Source organism: Pleuronectes platessa, chromosome 3, assembly GCF_947347685.1.
Source record: "Pleuronectes platessa chromosome 3, fPlePla1.1, whole genome shotgun sequence".
Taxonomy (NCBI): domain Eukaryota; kingdom Metazoa; phylum Chordata; class Actinopteri; order Pleuronectiformes; family Pleuronectidae; genus Pleuronectes; species Pleuronectes platessa.
This window is the reverse complement of record NC_070628.1, coordinates 11,061,689-11,088,451: the sequence shown is the minus strand read 5'-3', so window position 1 is coordinate 11,088,451 and position 26,763 is coordinate 11,061,689. Positions and strand designations below refer to the sequence as shown.

The following is a 26,763-nucleotide window of genomic DNA, read 5'->3' as shown; positions in this document are numbered from 1 at the left end:
TTCTCACTCTGACTGTACATCTGCACAGTTTCACAAGGAGGATGTAGTGGAGGCTAATTTGGTCTCTTGTTTACTGTTTCTTCACGCTACCACGAAGAGCACACGCAGGCAGGACGGCAAACACTGTTTTCCTGTGAAAACCACCTCATGAATAAACGTTATATATTTTAAACAAACAAATGTGTTCCCTGTTCTGATCTAGATATTGGGTATTCAAATTGCCAAAGAGCAAAGAGCATCAGTTGTGTCACTGGCATGAGGCCTAGACTCACCTAATGAGGTATTCAAAAGACAAACCAAAGATATTTAACACATTAACCCGTGCACATGCATCATGGCAACAAGGCATTTGTTATGAGAAATGTATTGTTATTATTAAACAAGAGGTAGACACTGAAATTAAGTCATGCACAACGACAACAACCCTTGACATTCATTTGTGATGTTTCGCAGCTGAATGTAGTTTCGGTGTTAATTCAGCTTGGTGAACCAAACCTATATTAAATTAATGCTTCTTTATTAGTTACAAGCAATGCACTACAACAGATCTGGGATGAATCCATTCTGAAAGTTAGAACGTTTCGTTTTTGCTTAAACAGAAATATTGATTCAACTTTACAGCTTGTTTTTAGAGGCTTGGAGTTTGATGAATCGTGTTGTGTTGAGAGTGAGGGGTGTTTCGACACAAGTTATATGAAAGAAAACCGACTGAGTATTATAAACACATCTCAGTTTGATTTAATGTTCTTTGTTCACTTTAAACAGACCAACAATTGTGTGAATGCAAACAATGTACTTTAAATTATATGTTGCAGTTTCATGGGTTATCTATTTGTGTTTGTGTGGCTGATAATGTCAAGTTTTGCACAATTTAAAAATGTTAAAACCATGACAACAAACAGCAATTTGTGTCGTACAACTCCCCACGAGGATCCTGTGTGACACTTATTGTCAAGCAACTACAACAAAAACAATGTTTGTGGCTCTGGTCCTCAGGGGCCTTTTCATCATCAGTCACTATAAAATGAATCCCTTGCTTCATCTGCGACCCTCCAGGCAATCCGATGCACAAACATCTGGCTGCCGGCGAACAACTGCTTGCCATGCAGAGCAACCCACATTTAACACACTGCAGGCACTCCTGCTGAGATATTCATAACTCTTCCTATGCTCCAGCAATCGTGACACCTCGCTCACTCCCACGGTTCAGCTGCATGAGCACCACACGGCTCAGGGTCTGCAGCCAGAATCAAGCAACCTTAAGGGTTTCGCTTCTGCTGGGAGATTCCCTCTGAGCTTATAAGATGAATATTAATTACAGATTTGGCTTTTAACGACTTAAGATTTGACTCGACTAAATAATTAAAAACCCAGTTTGACAGCAGGACGGCAACAAGCAAATATTTTGGCCTTAAAAATGTTTTCATTACATCAATGCTGTCCTCCTCATTTAAAGTTTGGTTTCTAAAAAGCAAGACAATGATGGAAAATGTCCACAACATGTCATAAATTCTAATGACTTTGCCAACATCTGACAAACAGGCACCCGACTAAAACGATTAAGAGACAATTAAAATGATTCAAGTTACTTGGCTGTCAATCTATATTGTAATCATTTATTGTGTCATCTTTAACCACATCTAAGAAATAAAGGCGCAGGTGAAATCAAAAATGTGTAATGCTCCTGTTTAATAGCAAACATGAAACAAGAATTATAAAATGTTCATTATGGGTTTGATCAATATTCTGTGGATGGTGTTGCACACAAAGTTTTAGACACACAGGCAGTGTGAGCTGCAAAATGATGATTCTGTTCTCTCTCCGGCTGTGCTTAGTTTTAACTGTGCATTCATGCTCCTCACATTCTTCTATAAATGCTCATATCATGACAGCAATGGGAGATTTCATATAAAATGCATTTTGTAGCTTTGTCACAACGTGCAAACAACACAAACACATTGCAGCTCATCACCCAATAAAGTTGTCTGCATTATGTTGACCTGAGCAGCAAATGAAAAACACTTCCAGTGGATTATAGCTGACGTGTATAACAGAGTCCTTATGGACGTTACGCGTTTATTTCACGGTTCAAATCCAGAACTCGCACTTCAGAGAAGTTTACACATCAACCACAGCTACGCCCCAAGTTCAGCCGCGATGCACGCCCACAATCCCTCCCAGCCAATCAAAGCCCGCGCGCCCCGCGTCACACCAATCGGCCGCGGAGGGGGGCGGGTGGCCTGGGCTGTTGCTAGGGTATGTCCCTGTTGACTTGTTCTGTCTCGTCGCACCAATCAAATCGATCCTAGCCCGCCCATTGGCTAGAGCACATCCGGAGTGCCGTCCCGTAGGCTGCTCCCATTGGGCGGCGCGTGTGTCCGTCAGCGGGCTGAGTTGTAGTCAGCCTGCTGTTGATATTGTAGTTTGGAGTCACCAGGACTCAGAAGTGAAAACAGCAGCGAGATCACATCTCTCCCAGTCCCGACTGGTTTTTCTTTTTCTTTCTATCATTTCGGCTCCGGCTACTTTACGACTCGTACATTCATGTAAATACATCATCTTTTCTTTTTTTTGTCTATTTCTTTAAATAACAAAGAAGAAGAAGAAAGAAGATGGAACTTAACTCTCTGTTAATTCTGCTGGAGGCGGCAGAATACTTGGAGAGGAGAGACAGAGGTAAACCCAGCTCGACTGACAACCTGACAGCCTGACAGCCTGACAGCCCTGCTCCCGGTCCCTGTAGCGGATCACCTCCCGCTGGGGGGGGCAGCAGCTAGCTTAGCGCAGGCTGGCGTCCGTAAAGTTTTAAACGTGCCCTGCCACAGTGCAGGTATGATGTCACTTCTTGTGGACGGGTGGGATGTGGAGCAGAGACGATGGGGTTGCGAAGTGGAGCCAGTTGGGGGGGGGGGGGGGGGGGGGGGGGGACCAGTGTTATTCACAATGCAGAGGGTGTCATGCGTCCGTGGACGTGTGTAGAGACGAGGTTATACGCCAGGGACAGATCCGTGAACAACGTGACATTGACGACAGCATCATAATGACCTGTATTGAGCGTTAGCTACAGTGTGCTATGTGTTGTGTCAGTTTGCCTCCAGAGCTGTGTCATGTTAAACCATTGCCCCCCCCCCCCCTCAAATGGCTCACTTTTCTTTGCACGATGAAGGAACTGAACTCAATGTGTGTGTGTGTGTCCTGTCAACAGAGGCAGAACACGGCTACGCGTCCGTGTTACCGTTCAGCAGCGACTTTTCCCGAAAGAAAACGAAAGCGTCGCCAATTTCCAGAAAAAATCACAACAATAGGTAAATATGTCTGCCTCTTTTTTTATTTTTTTATCATTATCTTTCCTCACCCTATCCCAGACCCCCCCCCCCCCCCCCCGTACTGTGTTTGTTTGTGAGTACACACACACACACACACACACACACACAGACACACGGACACACGCACACACATTGTTTTCATGCCTGGGTTGGGCTCTCTCTCCTCTGTTTTGGTCTCTCCGATAAACACTGCCACGCGTACACTGTCAACCCTGCTGCTCCCACTCTCTACTTCACACACGCACGCACGCACACACATACACACACACACACACACACACACACACACACACACACACACACACACACACACACACACTCCTAAAACAAAAAAACCCTCCCCATGCTGATACGAGATACCGTCGATATATCCAGAAGCGTTCGTGTTTGCTGCCGGGATCACATGCTTTCACTTGTGCAAAACTTTGATTGTGTGTGTGTGAGAGTTCGATGTGAAAGTAAATGTTCTCTTCTGATCAGCTCAACTCTTCTCCCAGTATAGGCGTTTCTGCAAGAGCTCACGATTTCCATGCTGTCACTTTGCATTAGTTAACACGTTTAAGTTTCAGTTTGCATTTGGTCTATTTGAAAATCATACTGGTTCATATTTAATTCTCATCTCCATAATGAAACGGTCTGTCCAGCTCCAGATCAGTAATAGGGCTCATAATTCATATTAACACTGTGGTAATACGGTCAGATTCTAAGTCCGATTCTCTTCTCCCAAGTGAGGAGGCTCACTTTGCATCCATGCAAAATAATACGGGGTTATCTCTTACGAGGTTAATGAGTTCAGGTGAACTCATTCAAATGTCTGCTTGATTTGTAGCGTCAGTGAAGTTTTATTCCTCAGAACTGTGGCACGTCAACATCAGACTAATAATGAAAAAAAGCTATTGGGTAATATTAGTTTAGGGAAATGCAGTGAGTGTGGTTTCCTCCGTAGAGTAAGATCATTTCACATCCAGCATGTACGGTCACTGTTGTAATTACACTCCTTTGACGGCATATGGTTTTGCAAAATTGAAAGTTTATTTTTACGCAACCCCCCACGTCCACGTTCCTCTCATTACAATCGCCAACGGACTCACATAGTTAAGTGTGTGTGGGTGAGGGGTGTGTGTGTGTGTGTGTGTATGTGGCAGGTGGGTGTGGTGGGTTAAACAGACACCTACACACACACGGCGACGAACACTGGCTTCATGCAACAGACCTGCTTTTCCCTCCTTTTTTTTTTCTCGTGGCTGTGAGTAAAAGAGGGCAAACTTCCCCATCTCCCTCTTTACTCTCAACAGGATGCTGGGGGGGGGGGGTAGTGAATTAAAAACATATTTCATGCTTGAACTGAAACCATATTCTCAGTCTTACAGAAAGCTGGTTGTTAGTTGAAAATTGCAAAGCTTTCTTTGTAGCATCAACAATTTTTCCAGCGTTTGATATCATGACCGAAACTTCAAATTAAACAGATAACATGTTTTGCAGTGGTGCATTATTCAGGGCATTCTGCTGTGAGTCTATTTCTGCACAGACAGAAAGAAGAACCCTGGTGGAATTTCCTTGTTTACGCGTAAGGCTGTTGTTAAGTCAAAACACTTCTAAAAAAAAAAAAAAAATGAGCTAGACCTGGAATTTTCCCGGTGAGACTTTTCCTGTTTCCACTCTCTGTCACACTCAGTATGACATTAAAAATATAAATAGCTCAGATGATAAAGAAAAAGCCTGCCTAACTATTTCTGACATCCCTTTAAATCTGTGACGTTTGTAAATAAATACACAGGACACTCTCTACACCAGTATGAGTGCTGGGACTTTTACATCCCATGTAGGAGGTCATAAAAAGCCAATTTACAGGCCATCAGGGACAAGTTTATGACATCAGACCACATAGCGCTTTGCATGCTACATCGCTCTTTTACATAACATGTAAAGGTGCGTGTTAACCTGGTGCTGTCACATTTCCGTGTGCAGTCTATATTATGATGTCCTGGTCGTGCCCCGGGCTTTGACTGGGACGTTCCCTGCGGTTACCTCACTTCCTCCACCATGGATTAACACTCTTTGTCAGTCATTTGAAGTGGGTTATTGGTTTGAAGAGTTTGTCCCTGTTGCATGGTCAACTGTAAACTCTTTTTTGGTGCGGGGGGGGACCGCTGCTGTGCGACCTCGAAGGCTCCCGAACAGTTCAGGAAATCTGAAAAGGCTTGTTGTCAGTCTGGCCCTTTTTTGTTTGTCGCTGTTTTTGTTTTTATTGCCCTGTCGGTATCCATGACGGCCTCGTGAACAGAGGGCCTGTTTCAGATGGACTGCAGGGCCCACACCCCCCCACCCCTGCCCCCCGGCTGCACATCATAATAGAGAGTCTCCTCAGAATAGCCCACACACTGAGGAATTCTGTAGCGTCTCGGCCTCCCAGACGTCTGGGTGTGTTTTTATCCTATGTCCATGCTGCTGTTCAGTCAGCGTGCAGCAGCAGCAACAACAGTGGTGCGTGCGTGCTGTTTGTATGGCCGCTGGGCGAGCCAGCAGGGTACGGAGGAGTGTGTTGTGCCTCTCTCGCTCTCTTGCTGTCTCTCTCTCTCTCTCTCTCTCTAGGCCATGTTTGACCTCTGGTCCTCGCTCTCTGACAAAATGTCACATGGACATGGAAAGAGATTTTAGGCATAGAGCTTTGTTTTTGCATAGTTGTCATGGCTGTCTATTTTACTGAAGGTGTGACCAATTTCCTGGAAGTCTGTGCCCTTAATTCACCCAATCAGAATTAATATGCAAGTAAACATGCAAGTGTCACATTACCATGTTTCCTTTCGTCTAGCACTCCTAGAGGCAGAAAGGAAAGCAAAAGCTGATTTGTCCTTGTTTGATCTCTTGACATATTTTCCCTGAATGCTTCTCAGATCTGCTCTTACTTGGCGCTCTCTTCCAAATGTCTTTCTTTGATCTGTTTAACATTTACTAACCACGCCTCCCACGTAGGGATTATTCATTACATCCCAGCCTGACTGTTTTTATAGTATTCTTGGTACACGTGTTCTTGACACTCACCTGTGTCCTTTGTCTGTTTGGCCTTTCAGATCGTCACACAACGAGCTGGAGAAACACAGGTAAGGTGGCATCTCAAGTTCTTTCACCTACCCCCCCCCCCCCCCCCCCCCATCTCTCTCCATGTGATCTGATTTGCGCTCATATCTTTACTCAGAACAATTGAATTCCTAACATATTCGGTGAAGGGAAGCTGGCTGTGGGGGGAAACCCCCCCAGATATGTCTCTCTCAGTCAGAAGCACCAGATTGGATCAGAGGTCATGTTCAAAGAGCCACAGATTTAATCAATTAATTCCCCGTGTCTCAAAACGGATAATAGGCTGATTTCAAAGAGCACCTTCGTGTCGATTGAGATCTGTCTCCATTGCACGGATGAAACTCGTTACCTTGTATGGAAGGGGAATCCTCACAGTAATGTGATAATCCTGCCCATGCTGCAGGCGGAGGCGGGGGACTGACTCTGGCCCTCGCTTGTCATTTCTCCAAACTGAGGAGGCCAGAGACAACTCACACGCACTGTGATCTTGCTCTGCCACTCCCAGCATGCACTTCACTGCAACTCAGAAGCATATTCTTTTCCCCCCTTCGGGGTACAGGGTTCAGCTCGTGGTGATGTGATACGCTTGCTCATTAAAGGCACAGACATCTGTTGTGACTTCATTAACAGAGGAGATGACTTCACATTGTCAGGAGGCAGAACCCTTATTGGAAACAAGACAACCTAACTACCGTAGAGTTTGGTCGATGCAGTAAAACATTTTATGGCAGTTCTGTTTTTGCGTCAGTTACCTCAGCTGACTTTTCAAAAAACTGCCTGCCTAAGGATTTAGGGAAACAGCTGATGTGACTATCAGCATGTGAGCCGTGGCTGAGATGGGCGTGTTGGGCTGCGTGTGTGTGTGACACACTATCACACGCATTGAGGGATTGGGTTTTGCCAGTCACATGTCTGCGAGTGAGTAATGGACGTGCGTAGAGGGAGAGAGAGAGACAAGAGACAAGTGCAGACACGTTCCTCCCTGACCTGAGACACGGAGGAGGAGGCCGGGGCCGATTTCACTGTAGTTGTTGAGACACACCGGTTACCTCATGTCCAATGACGGGGTGTGGTGGCTGAGCAATAAAGTGAGTTCCAGTCAAACTGACAGTTCCATTAAAGTCTTCCATAATCAGTTTACTCACTTCCCTTGTCATCACTATGGCCCCATGTTTCTACAAAGACGATTTTTTTTTTAGACATTCAGTGCAGTGTCATCCCTGTAATGTTAAAACAGGTGACTTCTCTCACTTATTCTCTAAGATTATAGCAATGAAATGAAAGGATCCTTAAAACAAGTGAAACATTATTCTGTACTTTCATCTTGTCCTTATTTTCCACCCGTGGCCGTTTTTAAGGATACATTTCAACCTACCAATTTGTTAAAAAAAAAAAAGCCCCGGCAATGACAAGGTATCATTGTGATCGTTCACAACATAATGCATCCTGATTCAAACCCTGTCTGGACTTGTGTCTTCAAATTACATTGTCATTACTCCAACATGCAGGTGTTAAAGGTAGAAACTGTGTCTTCAGGCTTTAGCAAGATCCTCCATGAGGCAGTTGTATGTAGCGTATATTTACCTACAGTAAAGTTTTTACGAATGTAACAATCCAAAATCGAACAAGAGCTATGTCACATATTTAGTTGACTGGTGGATTTAAATTAAAGCCACACTTTTATTCAAGTTAAGGGGAAGTTTAATTTTGGTTGCCTTTTTATTGCATCAGACCCACTTTACCTTTGGCTTTGTTCGTCTCTACTCTAACTTCCGGGGCAAACAGCGAATAACTTTGGAAAAATCCACTGCTAGCCAGATTAGCCAGTCAGCTGTTTATTTCCTTCCAACAGTTTGTATTGGTCCCTAGAAATATATTACATATATTCATTGTTGTTTGCTGCATAATGTGAATAGGACTTTAATACAATACCTCAACCGTGAACACAATTTAAGCCTGAGTCACGTCAGGTAGATTTTCATTGGCAATGATAGTGAAGACAACAACTCCAATGATCCCTTTTGCTTTAATTATGTGTTTAGCAAAGGTCACAAATTTTGTTGACCAAACGTGTCATTTCTTTTCAAATCTATTATTTCCAGGCCCACTGTTATGCTATATTGATTGAAATGATACCAACATCTTTATTTGTCTGTCTGCTGCTGATTCATATCAAAACCAAAAGTCCTGCTGCCCTGTCCAACCAGTTCAATGGCCGTGTGACTAGTTTAGAAAATTCTCTCCAAGCCCTGTTCAGCCCTGTTTCCTTGAAATCCTCATCCCTTACACCCCTCAGACAACCACACCAGGGAGGTGCTGACTCACTGTCTTTGTTTGGTCATGTGTTTGTGTGTTTGGCTCTCATACAGACACATCCTTCGACTACATAGTCACAAGGCTGACAGGGTGACTGATGCATGTCATTTGTTGAGAATAGTCTAATAGTTGTTAGGGCTGTACCAGATAAAGAATCTTGTGAGGGGAGCGCCCAATAGCTCACCTGGTTGAGCAGGTATGGAGACTTGATTCCTTAGGAAAGCTCTTGAGTGGACGGCTGTACGTACACGTCTTAACACACCGGACACACTGAGATCCGATCTCGCACGCATAAGGCTACATTCTTTTCACAGTGTGTATGCTAGTGTGTCCTGAAGGACCGCCCACTCAAGTAACATCCTCCACATAAGAGGAAGTACCCTCTCATTCGCAATATCAAATTGCTTTATTCTGGTCTTGTCTACGATTCCTGATAAACCCAAACTTTTTGAAACATTAGACATCTTGGGTGAACTGGTTGAGCTGGGACATGATGAAGTATAAAAGTCACTGTTGTTTAATTTTCTTCTTTTAATTTCTGGCAGACTTTCATATTGGAGGAGCATTGCTGCCTCACAAGGTTTACACCAAAAGTCTTGATGTACATGTGTGTACTTTTGAATGTAGAGAGACCAGATCCCATGTGGTCCCTTCAGTCGCTACAAGGCGTAAGGGGACCCAGTCATAACCCAAGTGTGAAGTGATGTATTTAGAGCTGTCCATTGGGATCGGATCCCCCGAGACGCACGTTATTGCCAGGTATGAACAGGGCCCGAGTCAGGTGTCTGGCCGGGAGCCAGCGATGTCCCACAGGGTTTTCTGTCCTCACACAAACTTCTTATCTGCTGCAGCCTGAGCTCAGCTGTGACAACTCTGCACAGACCCTCTGAAGGGTGACTCTGCAGCTTTTTCTTTCCCCTCTCTGATCATTGCATCGACACAGGACAGAGCTGCAGAGCATCAGCTTGACACTTCTGTGAAACCGAATGCTTCTGTGTGGTCGCTCTCCGCTGGCATTGCTTCCTTCCCATTTCTGACTTAAGCCGCCGCTCATCACGCCTGTGACGACTCCTGCGCGCCACAAGTTTCCTTTTCTCGTTATGCCAAGAAATTGCAAAAGTATAGACGTTTTTTGTTTCCCACATATCGTTTGTTTACAGGAAATCGGTGCCCAGTCGCATGAGGCTTGGGCAACTGTTGCGCCTGCAGCACTTACCTCAATTGAGCAAAGGATTTACAGATCTATTTTTAACTCTCCAGTGGCCACGCAGTCAGGTGCTCTCATTTTCATTTCTGCAGATTGATTTCAACAAACAGTCTTTTCACCGTAAGCAGCCCAGCATATCCCACCGCGGATCATGTGCAGCAACTGTGCAACACCTCTTGAACTTGACTCTAAATTTACACAAACTTCATGGACACAGGAGCAGACTCTCGGTTTGTCACGGTCTAATGTTCTCTCTAATTAAATTTACTCTCAGTGTCTCCTACTCCCAGCTGTGATGAATGACTTATTTGGTTTTGAGGAGCTCTCTCCCATTGGGTGAAGTACATCAGTGTGTGCGTGTAAGTGTGTGTGTGTGTGTGTGTGTGTGTGTCAAAGGCCGGGCAGCAGCAGCAGCAGTACCTTACTGAGCGGTTTGATATATGGCAGTGGGAGGGAGAGACATCCACGGCCCAGTTACTTCACCTCTCTACGTTCTACTCTTTGTCTCCTTTTTTCTCCAGAGACCACATCTGTTTTTTCTGTTATCTTGTTTCCCCTTATCCCTCATTTTCGCCCTCTAAAAGTGTCTGAGTCAGCAGAAACCTGAGGCACTTCAGAGGAGAAAGCTCCTCTCGCAAAAACTCATCTTTGCCCGTTTCCACTCTTTTGAGGTATGAGTCTTTTTTAAGTGGAGGATTTTCGAAGGACATTTTAACGTGGATTGTAAACTGCACAGCCTCAGTGAACCTCTTACGTCGTCATCCTACTTTAAAATGTTATCTTTTTTATTTAAATGTCATGTTTGCCTCTTACAGGCTATGAGATAAAAACAATAGTTTCATTTTTACTTTTAAGTTTTGGCTTTGGTGTGACGTCCACAAGCTCACATTGCTTTTGTTTTTCACTTCCTCAAATGACACACTGTCAGTTGCATTCCTCAGTTGTGTGTCTTTAGCTGCTAGTAAACCGCCAGTAATGACTGATGAGTTGTGCTATGTCTCATGTAGGCCATAGTGTAATCTGTAGCTAAATTTATATTCAACATTAAATTGGTGAATGCTGATCAAACTTTAAAGTGTCAGATACTCTCTTCCTGATCATTTGGTTGGTAAAATGTCACAGAACAGAAATAAAAGTGAATACAAAATGTCCTACAGCTCAAATTGACATTTTAAAAAGCTTATTTCTTTTGACCATCAGTGGAAACTGTTACATAAAAGAGAAAAAAAAACATAAAATTATCATGATAAAGAGGGATATTGTGTAGTTTTTGGCTAATGATTTAGTGATTATTGAAATGACTAATGTAAATTAAAAACAAATCAAAGATAAATATTTAAAAAAACAGAGTGCCTCTGTCAGGCTAATGTAGTGAGTAAAAAATCTAATTTGATCAATTTGATGAAGGAATACGGCATCTAATACGGATTAAGTAATCTTTTTTATTATTATAACCTGCCATGGACTAATACAACTAGATACTGCATATAAATGGGATATCTGTTCCCTCCTGATTTCTTTAGTCAGATTTGTTCAACAGGAAAGTCTGCTTTGTAACTAATGAAAGACTCTACAATAAGAGACGAGCCACAGCTGGAGGTCAGCGGCAGAGGTCACATGAAAATTCTCCATATGGGGTCACCAGGTGCTGAGAGGTTCTTCAACTTCTCAGGTCAGACTGGCTGTGGTTACTCCACTTCTACTATGTGGACAATTGTGTTTGCATGAGGCCCGCAGGGTAATGTGCACTGGCTTTTTGTGCATTTGTAACCTCACAAAGACACGATTTGAGCATGTGAATGAGACTTGCGTAGACCTACATTGAGGTGAGAACATTCCTTTCCCTCTCAGGTGTTGCTGCTGCAGGCTTCTTCCCTTTCTGTGTCAGTAACTTGATTCGCTGCTGTAAAGAAGCTGATGCTCCTAAAAGACAACGTGGGATGCAAGGTGTTTGCACGGCTTTTGTTTCTCATGTAAAAACAATAAAAAGAGAGAAGTGAAAAGGAGGAGAGCAGGGGGGAAAGTGAGTGGACTGAACCAGGCGGAGGCGAAGACATTCTTGAGCGCTGTCGAAGGGAGGGACCGGAGGCAGCGTAGGACGTGGCTGCTCCGAGTGTCGAGCAGGCAGCTTGAAATTCAGGTCAGCGAAGTATGCAGACATACACTGGAATGTGCAGTTAAGTAAGAGAGGGGGTTTAGGGGGGAGAGGTTGTGGGTGGATGGGGGTCACACAATGAGCAGAATATTACTAGAATTCTCTGCAGATGCATCCCTGCTCGGCTTGGCTTGTTTTGGATCTCGAGCGAAAATATCTGTTTGGCTATGGATTGAATATTGAAAAGATTAGAGCTGCAGGCATTCTGTCACTTGTCAATCTGTTCTCTTCCCTCCTTTATTCTCTTACGTTGTATAACGTTCCAAAACCGCAGCTGTCAACCTTTTTTCGGCTTGTGACGGTTAAAAAGATTCCTCGTCACAAGTTGCATTAGTCTGAGGGCTGGGACTATAGCTCAACCCAAGTTTTCTCCCTCATGTAAAGTTTGAGGAAACTGCAGACAGTGTTTTTTTTCTTTTGGCATCTCACAACCTCTCAGCTTTTAAGGCGGGTCCAGATCCTGCACCACGCTGCTCCTCTCAGGAGTAAACAGCCCAACTTTTTACGCTCAACACGGAAGCTGGAATCCTCTTACAAGGATCATTATAAAACCAGTCGGGGGGGATGTGGTTATTGAGCTCGCTGAACTTGTCCCTGCTAGTCTGTCCGACATTTTCAATGCATGCAGCAGCAAGGCAGCAAATGTCCAGGTCCCTCATTGTTGAAGTGTATCAGAGATGCACCCGGGGAGGCCTTTGTGTTTCACCCTCTCACACGCTCTGCTCTTTAAGTTCTATTTGACATCTGTTTTCCTGTAACACCAGTGTAAGCTGGCTGTGCTGAGGAAGGGATTTTGTAATGATCCAATGCTCGCTCAGGGGATTGTTTCAGTACACGAGAGAGAGAGAAAAAAAAAAAGCCTAATTACCAGGCATTCCCTCGCACACCCAATGGAAATTCCAGTTTGCTTTAAGGAAATGCTACTACTACTACGAGTGCACAACAAACTGCCTAATTCTGTAGCTTCCTGTTGTTAAGTCACCAGCTAGGCATGCTCCTTTTTCCTCAGACTAATTGTGCGAGTAGTGTAACCAGGGCCCTCCCTCCGTATTTGCTGATGTTGTGGTGTGTTCCAAGTTTCTGTTTGCGTGTAAGAGCAGTCACATGAGAGTGAACTCCATGATCCTGCTTGTTTACGGGAGACTTCTGTCTCACCTCACAGTTGTCACTCACCACTGTGGGCGGGTGTGGCTTCCTCGACGACGGAAAACAAATACAGTTTGTCCCAGACGACTGACATTGCATATCAGCAGGATTAAAAAAACAGCCTCTTGTGTTTCCCTGTGTTTCCCTGTGTGCGTGCGTCCCTGGTGTCACATGTCTGTGCAGCGTGGGCACCGTGGCAACTCCCTCTGCCAGTTTCACTTGACTCGCTCTTATTTGTCGACCCTCTTGTTTTTTCAGAGAGGGCGCATCAGATCTCTGTTAAATGTAAACTTGTTCAGGGTAGGGCTGGAAGGTGACAGCGAGACTGATGAAGTGGGCCGCTGAAAGGCCTAGTGTGTGTGTGTGTGTGTGTCTGTGTGCGTGTGCGTGTTGTGTTTGGGCTCTGGGTGAGGCCCCTCACCACCTCAAACCTCCCTCCATCTGCCTCGTTACTCCCCAGATGCCTGCCAGCCAGATGTGGAGCCACTCCGCTGGCAACCCCAAATTCCACCACCTCACCATGGTGATCCACACTCACACGACGCAGACCCCACTTTCACTCGACTGAACAGAGCCGCGCTGTAAACAGGCGGCCAGATGCAGAAAGTTCCTGCTTTGAAAAACTTTCTGGGGTCTTTTTTGTGACCTTTTCTACATTTTTTAAAAACTTTTATAACATTTTGGAAGCCAGTGTAACTAAATGATTGTCCATACAGGATAGAGAAATACAGTTATACAGAAATACAGAAATTGAAAAAAACATTAAAGGCAATTTTTGGTTGCGATTTGTGTCAGTAGTTGTTGTAAGAGAGTTATAACCAAATAAATTCTACAAACACCAGAACATCATTAACATACAAGTTAAGTGAAAAGATAACCAAACTTATTTGGAAGGCAAATGATTATATTTAACACCCAGACTAAACCAATTTATTTGAAACTAACACTGAAAGTGAGCGCATCCAAACTGTTAGTAATAATCCCTGATAGTGGATTTGTGCAAAACTGTTGATAACGAAAGTGGGTAAACCTTATCTCAAGAGATGTTCGTGCATCTCCTGATCTCAGCAATAAACCTGATGAGTCATTATACCTGATAAGAAATATGGCCCAAACTATAAAATTGTAATGAGTTTGAATATTGATTTTAACCCTTGAAACAAATAGAACATTTAACATTTGCACGCAAAACCTCTGCATTTTGAGATTAACCCTTCACTGTGTCGTCTTAAAGCCGAGTCGACCTGGCAGCCTATCTTCCACGCTGATGTCAAGTCAAAACAACACCACAGACCGAGTCAGCTCCGGCACGGGTGTCTCCTGATGACCCTTGACCTTGCTGGAGCAGGTTTGGCTCGGTGCCAGACAAGCCACTCAGTGCCGTGCGTATGGGTTGAGGAATGCGCTGGGCTGCAGCAAGCTCATTAGACAGTGCAGTGAGTGAAGGGCTGTTGTTTGTACTAGCTAGACTTCTCAGGCCCTGCACACGTTTTTTCAAAAATGTGTGCCGAAAGATTCACCTCCCAGCCCACTGGACGGCAGTAGGACTTACGTCGCCATAATGCTGTGTGTGAACCATTAGGTGTGTGTTGACTCTGTTAAAACTGGTTATCTACATACACAAGGTGCTGCAGCTACACTTCTCGCTTTTGAAAACAACATGCTTCCTCTCCTTCAGAGTCCCAAAGTGAGACCAGGTCTGTGAGAAAGGCCTGGTCTGTGCCAAGTAACCTTGGAGCTAAGTCAGCAGTTTGAAAAAGCTTGCTCCAGTTTCAGCAGCGTGCAGCTTTCTGAGCAAAAGTTCCTTTTCTATTTTCTCCTATGTCTCTGCCGCTGGAAGAGGGAGGGAAGAGGGAAGAGGAGGGGGGAAGGAAGGGCGAGAGATCAGACACAAATCATCCCGTGGTACTTCGCACGTGAGAACAGTCAGGTGGTCATTTCTCTGCAGACAGGACTCCACAGAAAATCAGATTGCAGATTTACTATTGAATCCTCAAATTCAGAGGAATTACAGTCCAATACTTTTGCAGATTTTAGAGGTGAAATGCTGACGTTAGAGCATAATACTGTGTATCTAGTAAATGTTGCATGTAGCTGCTTTTGTACTTGCTGACTTACAAACCAGAAATCTGCCATAGCAGTCTCACACTGTGAAACTATTCATGGCTGGGATATCAAAGATGTTCCTATTTTCAACCCAGACAAATTAGAACATGTCATGTGATACAGAGCCATGCGAAACTGTATGCTCTCCATCAACATTCGTCTGGCGCTGCACTTTGCATGGCTGTTTGAGGCAATTTGATAAACATTGCGTGACCAGGGCTTGGCTTGGGAATAACAAATGGGAGCGAGGGAGGGTCCTAACTCCAAATCAGCTGTGCACTCTTGAAGAAAAACAGTGAGTGTGTCTCGCGGCAGGGTGACACGTGCTGCTGGGGGGGGGGGGGGGGGGGGGGGTGGAGGTAGGGGGAGTGGAGGTAGGGGGGGTGCTGTCAGGGGCACACTGTCAGGCTTAACCAGGTCGTGTTTGATAGATATGCGTCAGAGACATGAAGCTTTTCTTAAGCAAGTCACAGTTGATCAATCACAGCCATAGTAGTCTTATAAAGGAGTGATTTTTGGGACATGCATGAATTTGTCTGAAGACAATATAATAAATATGAAGCAACAACCAGCAGCTGATTAGAATAACATTAAAAGTGGCACGGGGAAACAGCTAGCCTGGCTATGTCTGAAGGTTTAAAACATCTTTTTACCAGCACCTCTAAAACTCACCACCACATCTTATCGCAACTTTATAACAACTTTCCTTATTGCCTAAAAGCAACTTCTTTATTCATTACAGTATATATTTTTGTTTTCATCGTATATTATTTTGATTATATTAACATTGTTCTGTGCACATCTCCTGAATTAGCCGGTATGGTTTTTCTTCCAGGTCAGCATATTCGATTGTTGAGTGACAAGTTGTATGCTTTTCATTTAGGGCGAGTGAAACGAGGCAGTATATCTGAAAGGTTGACGGCTAAACAGTGGAGACATTCATCTTTATTTTCATGTGGTTAAAAGCGGCAGTGAAGGTGCATCTGTGCACATTTCTGCACGCTGCATGCCAGGTCAAATATGCGGCGAGCATACAGGTGGGGCCTGTGATGAGGCCTGTGAAGTTTTGTTGGGGGGGGGAAAGGTGGGTTACCAGGCAGAATATTTGGGGAACGCCTTGTTTTTGTTTTTCATTACAAGAGAGGGAGAGGGGGAGAGCAGGGAGGGAGGGAGGGTACAAGATGGTTGCCCATTGGCTCGAGTTACCCCTTGGATCATGTGTATGGAGTGCTGCCTGGTGCAGCTGAGCACACTGCACTCAAAGAGCCCTTTTTTCAACCCAAGAGAAAGTCGTCCACTCGCTCAGACCCCACTCCCTTCCAAAAACCACCCCTCTCCCCCCTGTGCTGCAGACCCCCAGCTCCTTCCTGCCTGCTTCCCCCTGGCCGGACTCCAAGTGCTTCATGTGGCTGGGCTGGGGCAGGTTGGAGGTGGGCCCCCACCCCTGTCCTCAGAAGACACTTGTTTTCCAGTGGGATGAGGGTGTGTTGATGTTGGCAGGGTGGAGTAGAGGGGTGGAGGGGGTTCAGCGGATGGGGGGAAAGCTGGAGGCTGCCCCCTGGGAGAGGAGGAAATAAAAGAGCGAGTGCACTTTCACACGCCCTTTTTTTTGGAATGCCTGTTTGCACCTGTAGAGAGGTAGACACGGTTTTGAGGATATTCTTGTTGATATTTTCAATCAAAATCAAATTAGCTTTAAATATCTGGTGTGTTTTTACAGCTACAATCAAATTAAAGATGCTTTTTTTCATTTAGGACCTTGGGTTATTATGTTGAGTCCCTGACACTGTCTTGTTGCCCACAGGCCGTCCTCAGCTGAACTCTAAATGAAATAGTCAGTGCTAGTCAGAGTTTCTTACTTTATGAGAAAAACACAGGTGACGCCCTTCCTCAAAAGAAAATAAAACAGGGAAAAGACTGTGCCTGTGTAAAGATCGCGTCCTTGTGCACTCGCTGTGGTCTCCTGTGTGCTCGGCTCCGCAGCCAGTCCCCAGAGAGCTTCGCTTCTTTTATTAGGTTGATTGTCGTTGCAGCGATGGCCAACGGAGACCTTGCCTTGTCGGAGTATGTTTACCGTGTGGCCGGAGTTAGCCAAAGGAACCGGAGAGAAGGGGAAGGCTAGCTCAGAACAAAGGAACGGTTCATGGACTAGCTTGACTAATGGAGGATTGAAAGGCCTTTATTAACAAAGTTGAATGGCCCAAGGACAGAGACGGGAGGTAATCTGCTGATAAAAAACTTGTTGTGAATAAAAGCAGCCCTTTACAATATCCATACAAAGTCACTGCATGACCACGCAGAGATTAGCTTTGTTTTGTTGCCACTATCACTGCATTAAACTGTAAAAAATGTAAATGCTGCATCCAGTGAGTGTTTACTTGGCAGCTCAGGGTCACTGGCCTGCGGGGCTTTGGCAAGGAAGGTCTGATTTCTGAGGTCATGATTTGTCATCAGTTCAGCCGTTCAGGGCAGATGAGGAACTTCTCATGGCCGTCATTTTGGTCGGGGATGTTTCTTTGCACCTGGGGACTGTGGGCTTCATAGACTGTATACAAAGATGGATGACAACTCTCCACTTCCTCTCACTACCCAGAAATCAAACTAAAATATCTGAAGGCTGCCGATGCAGGCACTCAACCAATCAGCAGCTGGTCTCATCTGTCAATCATGACATTTCACACTGTTCTGATTGCATGAAATAACTAATTAAAACCACATTTACACTTGGACATACATTAGTGTGATAAGAACTACCTAAAATGACAGAAACCATCCTATGGCCTATACTATGATAAGCCACCAGGTGACGAGCAAGAGAAAGTTTTTGGCTTCACTTTTGGTGAGGAGTCATGTCATCTGTCTTTATTTAACAATTTATGGTTGAGGTTGAAGCCTCTGTGAAGTTTTTGGGTCGAGGAGATTTCAAGTGTTTGCAAACCCTGTTGGCCCCCTTCTATTTTTGAAATGTCAGGGATGCATCATAGTATGGATGGGTCAGTCACAACCGGACAAACAGCAGCAGACAAAATGTTGCAAACACTTATTGTCAGATACAGGATATGTGTTTTGAGATGTGCCACTATTACTGATACGGAGCTAAATCACGGAGATCGTTTTGAAATGAATACATCATTTTAAATAGAAGACATATCAGTATGGTTGTTTCCAGACTATATGAGCAGCAGCATTTGTTTGTGCACTTCAGGGATGTGTGGATTTGCTCTTGTCACTGTGTTTGTGTTGGTACATTCCTCCTCTCCGACCTTTTTCTGCTGGATGATTTTGTGCTGACTCACCTCGTGCTTGTGTGTTTGCAGACGTGCCAAACTACGGCTGTACTTGGACCAGTTGAAGAAGTTGGTGCCTTTGGGTCCAGACAGCACGAGACACACCACACTGAGCTTGCTGAAAAGGGCCAGGATGCACATCAAGGTACTAAAAGAACAGCTCTGTGGAAAAAAGCAGTAGTTAAGATGACAGCCGTGTTTGATAAGGTGGCCTGCTCAGAGCCATAATTAATTTTGACAAGAACAACTAATGATAAGTCAATTAATCGATTGTGATTGATCAAGCAAAACCTTTTCTGGCAATAAAAAAAGCAATTTAAAGACACAAGCGTGAGCTCCGGCACTTAAATGTGAAAGAGTTTTTACTATTTCTGACAATTTAATATCAAATAATCAATTTCTCACAAACAATAATTGAAAGACGACTCAAACTTCTTGTGAACATAGACTAAAAATAGATTCAGTTCTCCTTGAGCTTCTCGTGCACCAAACTCACGCTCTCTGGTTTTCTCCTCCGCCTGCTTTAAGTGAGGTATTGTTTGCTAATCTTTCAATCAGAGGTGTGCAGGGGATGCCTGAAAAAAAAAGAAGCTCCCAAGCCTGAAAGAAAAAGAAAAATCTCCCATATCTAACAAATGAGTTAACAAAGTGGAATAACATAGTACATTTGGTGGCTGATCTTTTGATATGTCAGAGATAATTGGATGTTTGCTTTGTTTAAGCCTGACTCCTCTTCCACGGTTCATGTTTCAGCTCACAAACACAAGTGGTATTAAAAAATACCTGTCATGTAGCAGATGAGAAGAAAATGTAAAAACAGTTCAGGACATGCTTCACTGGTCTTACTGTTTACCAGCAGCAACAGTGTGGTCGGTGGAAAATCCAGAAGTCGCAAGGTTTAACCCTTCATTTCCTGTTTCTCATACACGTCCTCTCCGCACAGAGTCTGGTTACTGTGTTGTCTTCTCGTATCACAAAGGGCCACGTGTGACACGGCTCCGCTTTGATTCACCACCGAAAAACGTTCACATGCTAACATGGGCCACGATCTGATCCCATGCTGAGTCAGACTGTTACCAGATCTGACATTTCATTTTTGCTTTCTAACCTCACGCAGTCATTCGGCCACTTCCTCATGTGGAAATTTAACAGTTGTTGAATAGACTCTTGTGAATTTGGCTGAGGTCTGATTGATAGGAAATGATAGATAACAAGCATTAGTTACAGCATCTGCAGGATAAGGTGAGGTTTATTTAGTTAGGATTTTTTTGTTAGGTTCTACTTAGTTTTTTTTTATACTTTTCTTTATGAGATAATAATATTATTTATGCTACGGGCCTCCACTTATCTTAGTTGATATGATTGCCACATGCTGGAAATATTAATCTATGTTTGCGGGATTCTCTTTCTGAGCCACATTTGAGTAAGTCACCGTAAATTTGGATTTCGACTGGAAGATCTACAAAATGCATCACATGAGAGTGAATGATCTGACCCGAAAGAAAATTCCCAAACTTACACATAGGGGAACTTGTGCATAACTTCAATTGTTTCAATTGTTCAGTTTCAACTCTTTAAAATCAGTAGATCTGGATTTGTATGTGGATCTGCAGTAAATTGCACACAATCATGGATGTCATTCCCCTAAATATGCCTGATTTGTTCCAAAACGATATAAGAAATTTACTCATCAATGAAAACATTTAAATAAAACAGCCCATCTCACAGTGTTAAAGAAAGTTTGCCCCTTTCTCTGGAATGTCCTTTCACCAAGTTTTGTTGAATTGGGTTCAGTAGTTTTTGTTTCATCCTGCTGACAAACAAACAAATGGACAGGGGAGAAACCATAACCTCCTTGGGGGAGGTAGTAAAGGGTAAATAATATTTGTCCAGTATACAGGTGTACACTTTACTACAGATGGACGTGTTGTTGTCCAGTGAACATTATATCTGACTCTTGTGTTGTTTCTGTCCGAGCAGAAGCTGGAGGAGCAGGACAAGAAGGCTTTGAATGTGAAGGAGCAGCTGCAGAGAGAGCACCGCTACCTCAAACGCCGCCTGGAGCAGCTCTCCGTGTCCGGCTCTGTGGAGCGCCTCCGCACTGACAGCATGGGCTCCACCATCTCCACCGACTCCGAGCAAGGTGAGCTGGCTTCAAACAGTAAACCAGTGGTAGCAAATCATGGATCAACCCATCAGGGAAAAACCTTATTTGTTTCCGTAACAATGGAGGATACACTTCTTCTGGAGTGCCTGAAGAAGTGTATCCTCCATTGTTATGTCCTGTTACGTCATCTCTACTGTGCCATGGAGACAGATCTGTGCTTTGTTGTGGTCAGAGCTTTATTTAACGATGACTATTAATGAAAACAAAATGTAGATCCGCTCTGGTGACTGGTCTTGTCATGTACGTTGTTAGTTCACAATCTATTCACAAATGACCTCTCAACACGACACTATCAGTGTGTTCGTCCACATGGACCTAGTCACAGCTGTTTGGCTGTTTGGCTGTTTGCATTACTCCCCCTGTTCACCGATAAACCTTGAGCCACATGATTAGTAGCCCCCCCCCGTTTCAGGTGACGGCCCCAGGTTACAAGCTAATACCTAAATAGCCTTGTCAAGTTTCATCTGCAGAAATGCCCCAAACAGAGTCAGCCATTCCATTTTTAATTCAGCCTGTTGTTCTGTATATTTATGTACTAATCATGGACACAGTTGTTTATCAGTGGATTGGGATTTGGCTGTGGAGTCACAAACGTCTGCCTGTTTCTCCAGGGTTAATGGTCGCCGAAATCCAGGTTTACTCCACAGGCTCCCTAATAAATGTGCCCACGGTTGGGTGGAAATAAACAGTTTTCTCCCTCTTGCTCTGTTTCCAAACAGTGCTCAAAATAACCCTGTGTGTTTTCTGTTCTTTTTGCAGATGTGGACATCGAGGGCATGGAGTTCACCCCCGGCGAGGCGGACAGTTTGGATAGTATTAGCGACGTCGAGGAAGAGGACCACTACAGCCTCCAGAGCAGCTCCAGCGACACCAGCTACACAGCCACACATTCCCACAGACTGCAGCCGCACCACTGTTAGACACGGCGTGTCCATCCAACTCCCAGCCAGCCTCCTCACCTGTGCGTCCCTCCTCTCACCTCGCCTTCCCCCCGACCATTTGCCATCGCCGCCCACTACCTACGTCAGACCAGTCCACAATGGCTGCACACCCCTGAACCAGTTCCTCCTTTCCTGGCCCTGGGTTTCCAGGAAGCACATGGGGCTAAAAAGCCACTCAATCCTTCCTGACCCCCACCCTGACCACTGACCCTACCTCACCCTACTGTATCCTGCCTGACCCTCCTCACACGCCCTGCCCTCCCACCGCCCTCACTGCCCCTACCTAGTGTTGAAACAGGCTCAGACAGAGCAGAGCAGAGCTTGTGGTTTTTTTCTGGGTCTTGTGTGGTGCGTTTGTCAGCTTTGACTTGTTGATCAGGATTTTTTTTTTTGTGTGTGTTTGTCTGTGTAAAAAGGTTAAGAGACGTCAGAAACTAAATCTAAGTTTCACATCATCTTCACTTAGCAATCATACCCAGACAAGGCTTTGCACTAAGTTTGTGATGTTACTGCCAAAGCACTTCTGTTTGTTCTGCCATATATGCAACATTGGGACATCCAAAGCTATTTTAAATTACAAAGTCACTTTGCAGATTTCTTTATTGTTTAGTGAAACATTCGACAGCTGAAAAATTTGTCAAAGCTTAAAAAAACTGTTTGACGTTTTGAGAAACTTGCTAATTTATTTTTTTGTGAGAATCAGACTCAGTTAGCGTAGCTAAGCATATAGACTGGACACGAGTGAACACAGATAAACCTGTAAAAAGCTAACCACCTGTGACCTGCACCTTTAAAACTCATTAGCAAATCATATGTTGTTGGTTTTACACTGATAAGAACTCCAGTGTAAATCCTGAGAAGTTGCTGTGGGTCATGTGGAAAATCCTGGTCATAAAACAGTCAGGCACATGATCCGGACTGATAAGTAGTCAGACACATGACGCTGCAGAAAAACTGCAAATAACATTTTTATATTTAGCTTGCACAGACGTTCAAACTTTAAAAGCCTTAGAGGTGCGGACAGAGCCAGGTTAGCGTTTTCTAGTCTTTGCAAAGCTAAGATAAACTGTGTAGACTCCTACTCACCTCACAGGCCTGGGAACTGCATGTATGTTATTATCTAATTCTCACCAAGAAACCAAATAAGTGTGTTTCCCTGAACTGTGGAATTATTCATTTGTGTGCTGTCAATGCTTCTGCAACAGCAAAAATAGGATTTTTTTTCCAACAGCTACTTTTGTACACGATTAACATCCTCACAACCAAAACGTGGCCGATTTTTGGCCAAAGACAAACTGAAAAGGTTTCAGAGCTGTAGCGGAGAAGAAAGGATGTGAATAGATGAACAGTTACTGTCCAAAACCTCCATGTCTCCCTCTGGTTGGGTCGCCTAACCACTCCTCCACACTACTGACCACTACACTATACCACCCTATAGTGTGGATGGACTACTATGTCAAGAAAACAAGGAGTTGCCTCGAAAACTAAAACTCTACTCTTTAAAGATTGGTCTAAATCTTTTGTCTCAGTAGCGAATTGATGTAGCAATAAATACACGAGGCGGGTGCTCCCACTGGGAAATGACACTGGTGGAACATGAGGTTTTTCCTTCACCTGTAGATGGTGAGTGGGTGAATTGCAGAGAGAGGACCTGCAGAAAAGAGGTGCAGCTTTCCTTTTTCACCAATGGATCCTTCTCTTTTCTCCCGGCCCACCATCCCATCTACCCAGTAGCTTGGCATCTTTCTACAGCTCTGTTCCTTTTCAAGCAGTGTGTGTATGTGTGTGTGTGTGTGTGTGTGTGCTTGTGTGTTTTTTTTCCTCCATCTGATTAACAAGTCAAAGCAGTAAATGTTGAAAAAAAAGGTCAAATTAAAAAAGGACCAGGTCTAATGAGTAGAACGTAGAAACTTAACAATATCCAGTTGTGAACTTTTAATTTCTATAACAAAAACTAATTCTGATTCTCTCTCTCTCTCTGCTAAACCTTATGTATTTTTGGAGCTTCTCGGCGCTGCTGGAGACCGATGAGGATAAGATTCCTCTCCGACTTGTCTTTAACCTTATGCACAATCGTTATTATTCACAGACGAGTCCTGTTGCTCTCTGACAAGTCCGAGTTCCCTCAGTCTCTGGCCGTCTCTTCAGGGCTCAGTGTCCCGACGCTTCAAAAACAAAAAAAGGGCCGAACCCCCCAGTGGCAGGTCTGACCAAAAAAACTAAAAACTACCAGACTCGAAAGAAAACAAACAAAAAAAAACGTGCATATGAAAGAAGCTACTCGTCACTAAAAGTGAATCTAGCCAGTGTAGTCTATATTTCTTGTATAAAATTTTGTATTATATTTTCCTAAATGTGCACTTGTAATGAAAAGACAAAAAAGAGTTGAGTATATCTATCTATAAATATATATATATATGTTTGGGTGAATGTGTGTGTGTGTGTGTGTGTGTGTGTCAGAAAGAGAGAGAGATAGACAGACAGGGGGCCAGGCTTGATGAAGGGAGAGTGGGGGCAGGGGAGCTGATACACTGGCCCCCCTCCCTTGGTTGACTCTCCTGCTGTCATCCTGTGCCTTGGTGAGCCTCCCTCATCCCCCCCCCCCACCTCCCAAACCTGCAGTCCCTGCTCAGGTCACACTCCCCACCTCTTTATCTCGTCCCCCCTCTTCTTCCTCCTCCTCCTCTGGCGGGGCTGAAATGCCAAAACACTTCCAGGAGCATGGGGCTTGTGAAGAGAAGGCCGCATTACGAATAAGGACATAAATAAAAGCTCCTCCAGTCTCTACTGAGTAGCCGCTGTTGTATGACATCCTGTCCAGGCACTATCCCCCCCCCCCCCCCACACACACCTCTTGACGCCCAATCATCTGCCAGTGTCGCCACTGTCACGGAAAAAAACAACAACAACCACACACTGGTAATCTCCCATGGCAGCTTCCAGTCGCCCCCGAATGGTCATCAACAGGGTTCAAAACTTTTGCGCTTGAGGCATGTGTCTCCTTTTTTTTGTTGTTGTTGTCATTTTACTATTGTTGTATGTTGATTACTGTGTGTTTGTTCAGTGGGAGTCCCTGGGAGACGAGCGATAAAAAGATTAATCCAATCGATGGCAGCTTAAGGTGTTATCCTCAACGCTCCCAGTGGTCCATCCCCAGAATAGTGTTACCCATTGATCAGGGGACCTCTTGAGACACAGCAATATTACCATCTTGTGCTTTCTGAGGGAGGGAGGGGGGGGATTAAGACAAGCAGGTGGTTTTGCTTTCGACTCTGTGGTGCATTTGTTTCGGTGACCAACTCTTTATTTTGTTTTGATGAATTTTACATCCCACCTGCACTCTCTCTCCACTCACTGCAGCAGGGCAAAAAAAAAAAACGAGAGAAGGAAAAAAAAAAACGAAAAACCTTTTACTTTTGGGAAAGGTCGTTTTTCTCTCCGTCATCAAGTGTTTACATTCATGTCCAAGACTTTGTACCTGACTGTTTGTAGCATAAATGTCCTTCTATTTGTTGGTCAAATGAACAACTGAGTAAACCATATTGATGGCATATGATTATTCTCTTGCACAGAACCTCCCAGTGAGAAAGACGAATGGGATGAGCTGAGGGCCAGATATGAGATTATTCATTTTTCAGTGGCATCATTGACAAATGTACTTAGCACACACTCAACATGAGTGTGTTATGGTGGTTAAACATTGAGTTTGAATGCTGGACAGGTGGCGCTAATGGAAATTCTTCAAATGTAAATAAATGTGCCTTCGAAAACGTTATTTCCTTAGAAGAAACAGAGAAAGCGGAGATTGTACCAATTCATGAGCACTGTCTGATCACTCACCGTCGCTCCTATTTTTAACCCCAACAGAAGATGTTACTGCTTCTTTTCTCAAAAACAAAAGTTGAGGCTCGAGTCAAAGGAGTTGACAGGAATCCTCATTGAACTCTGAACAAAAGAAAGATCAAAGCAGAACTTCAACACAGAGACGGGTTCAGTTTTACAGACTTCAGAGATAGGGGGCAGACCAGGTTTGATGTTTTCTTTCTTTTGCTGTTGCACAGAGATTTACTTTGTGTTTTTTTTCTTTTTTTTTTCTTCCCTTTTTTCTCAAAAGAGCACCAAAGCACAGCGTGTTGTCTGGGGAAGTCAGAACGCAGAGACAGAGAGAAACAGGGTGTCTGGGTAGTGGGATGAAACCAGGGTGAAGCAGAGATCAGGGACAGTCTGTGCAGAGAAGCTCCGGCAAGGCAGAGAGGTTCGACGCCCTCGCATCCCAGAGCCCGCTGAGCAATGGTGCTATTTTACAAAAACAACTTCCAAGAAATTTTATTCCTGCCAAATGAAGAGTCACTTTTTCCCTTGCTGAATGATTAGTAAAGAGTTTATGTAATTCCAGCTTAATAGCTTTAACTACTTGTAGGCTTTAGGTCAGCTTTGCGCTTCCTGGTCCTGGACTCCAGCCTTTACGTCTTTTCTTCTAGTTATGTATCGAGTGACGCTCGCTCCACAGGAAGCGTTGCATCAACTTTTCGGTTCATCTCTTCCTCCTGCTCTCGAGGAGCGAGAGGTGGCTGGGATTCCGTGGAGAAGAGGATGGTGGGAGTTTGCTCAGGCTGACACACTGTGCAGAGTAGGGAGAGTTCTGTGCCAGAGACCTGTGAATATGTTCCTTTTAGCGGATGTGTAACATGCATTCAGAAGATGTTATATAAGTTCCTTTTGTTGTGCGTGCGAGTGCGTGTACACGAGTACCTGGTGCTGGCTATGTTTAGCAAACACTTGAAGGTATTGTGCATTCTCTCATTGTAATATAATTAAAATGTTTTATACGTAAAGATGCCTCAGCCTCGTTATTGACCTGCAAAATGATTTCAACAGGTTCTCTTACGGAGAGGGAAATAGAAACTGACAACCGTCAACTGCCAAAAACAAAGCAGCAGGAATAAGCAGATACATGTGTTCAAATGTTGTGAGGCTTCCTGTTTGGTTTGTGCAGCAACGAAACTGGAATATCAAGTCGTTTTTAAATGTCAG

General features: G+C 44.2%; 1 protein-coding gene across 1 annotated transcript; it reads left to right on the top strand.

Annotated features, from left to right (window-relative positions):
* Nucleotides 1–2,403: 2,403 nt before the first annotated feature.
* mxd4 (MAX dimerization protein 4) lies at nucleotides 2,404–26,564 on the top strand. The gene is made up of 6 exons (XM_053419372.1): nucleotides 2,404–2,676; nucleotides 3,206–3,305; nucleotides 6,398–6,427; nucleotides 18,652–18,766; nucleotides 20,602–20,764; nucleotides 21,548–26,564. Exons 1-6 carry the CDS (start codon nucleotides 2,613–2,615, stop codon nucleotides 21,706–21,708), a joined length of 633 nt encoding a protein of 210 aa, XP_053275347.1. The 5' UTR covers nucleotides 2,404–2,612; the 3' UTR covers nucleotides 21,709–26,564.
* Nucleotides 26,565–26,763: the final 199 nt, after the last annotated feature.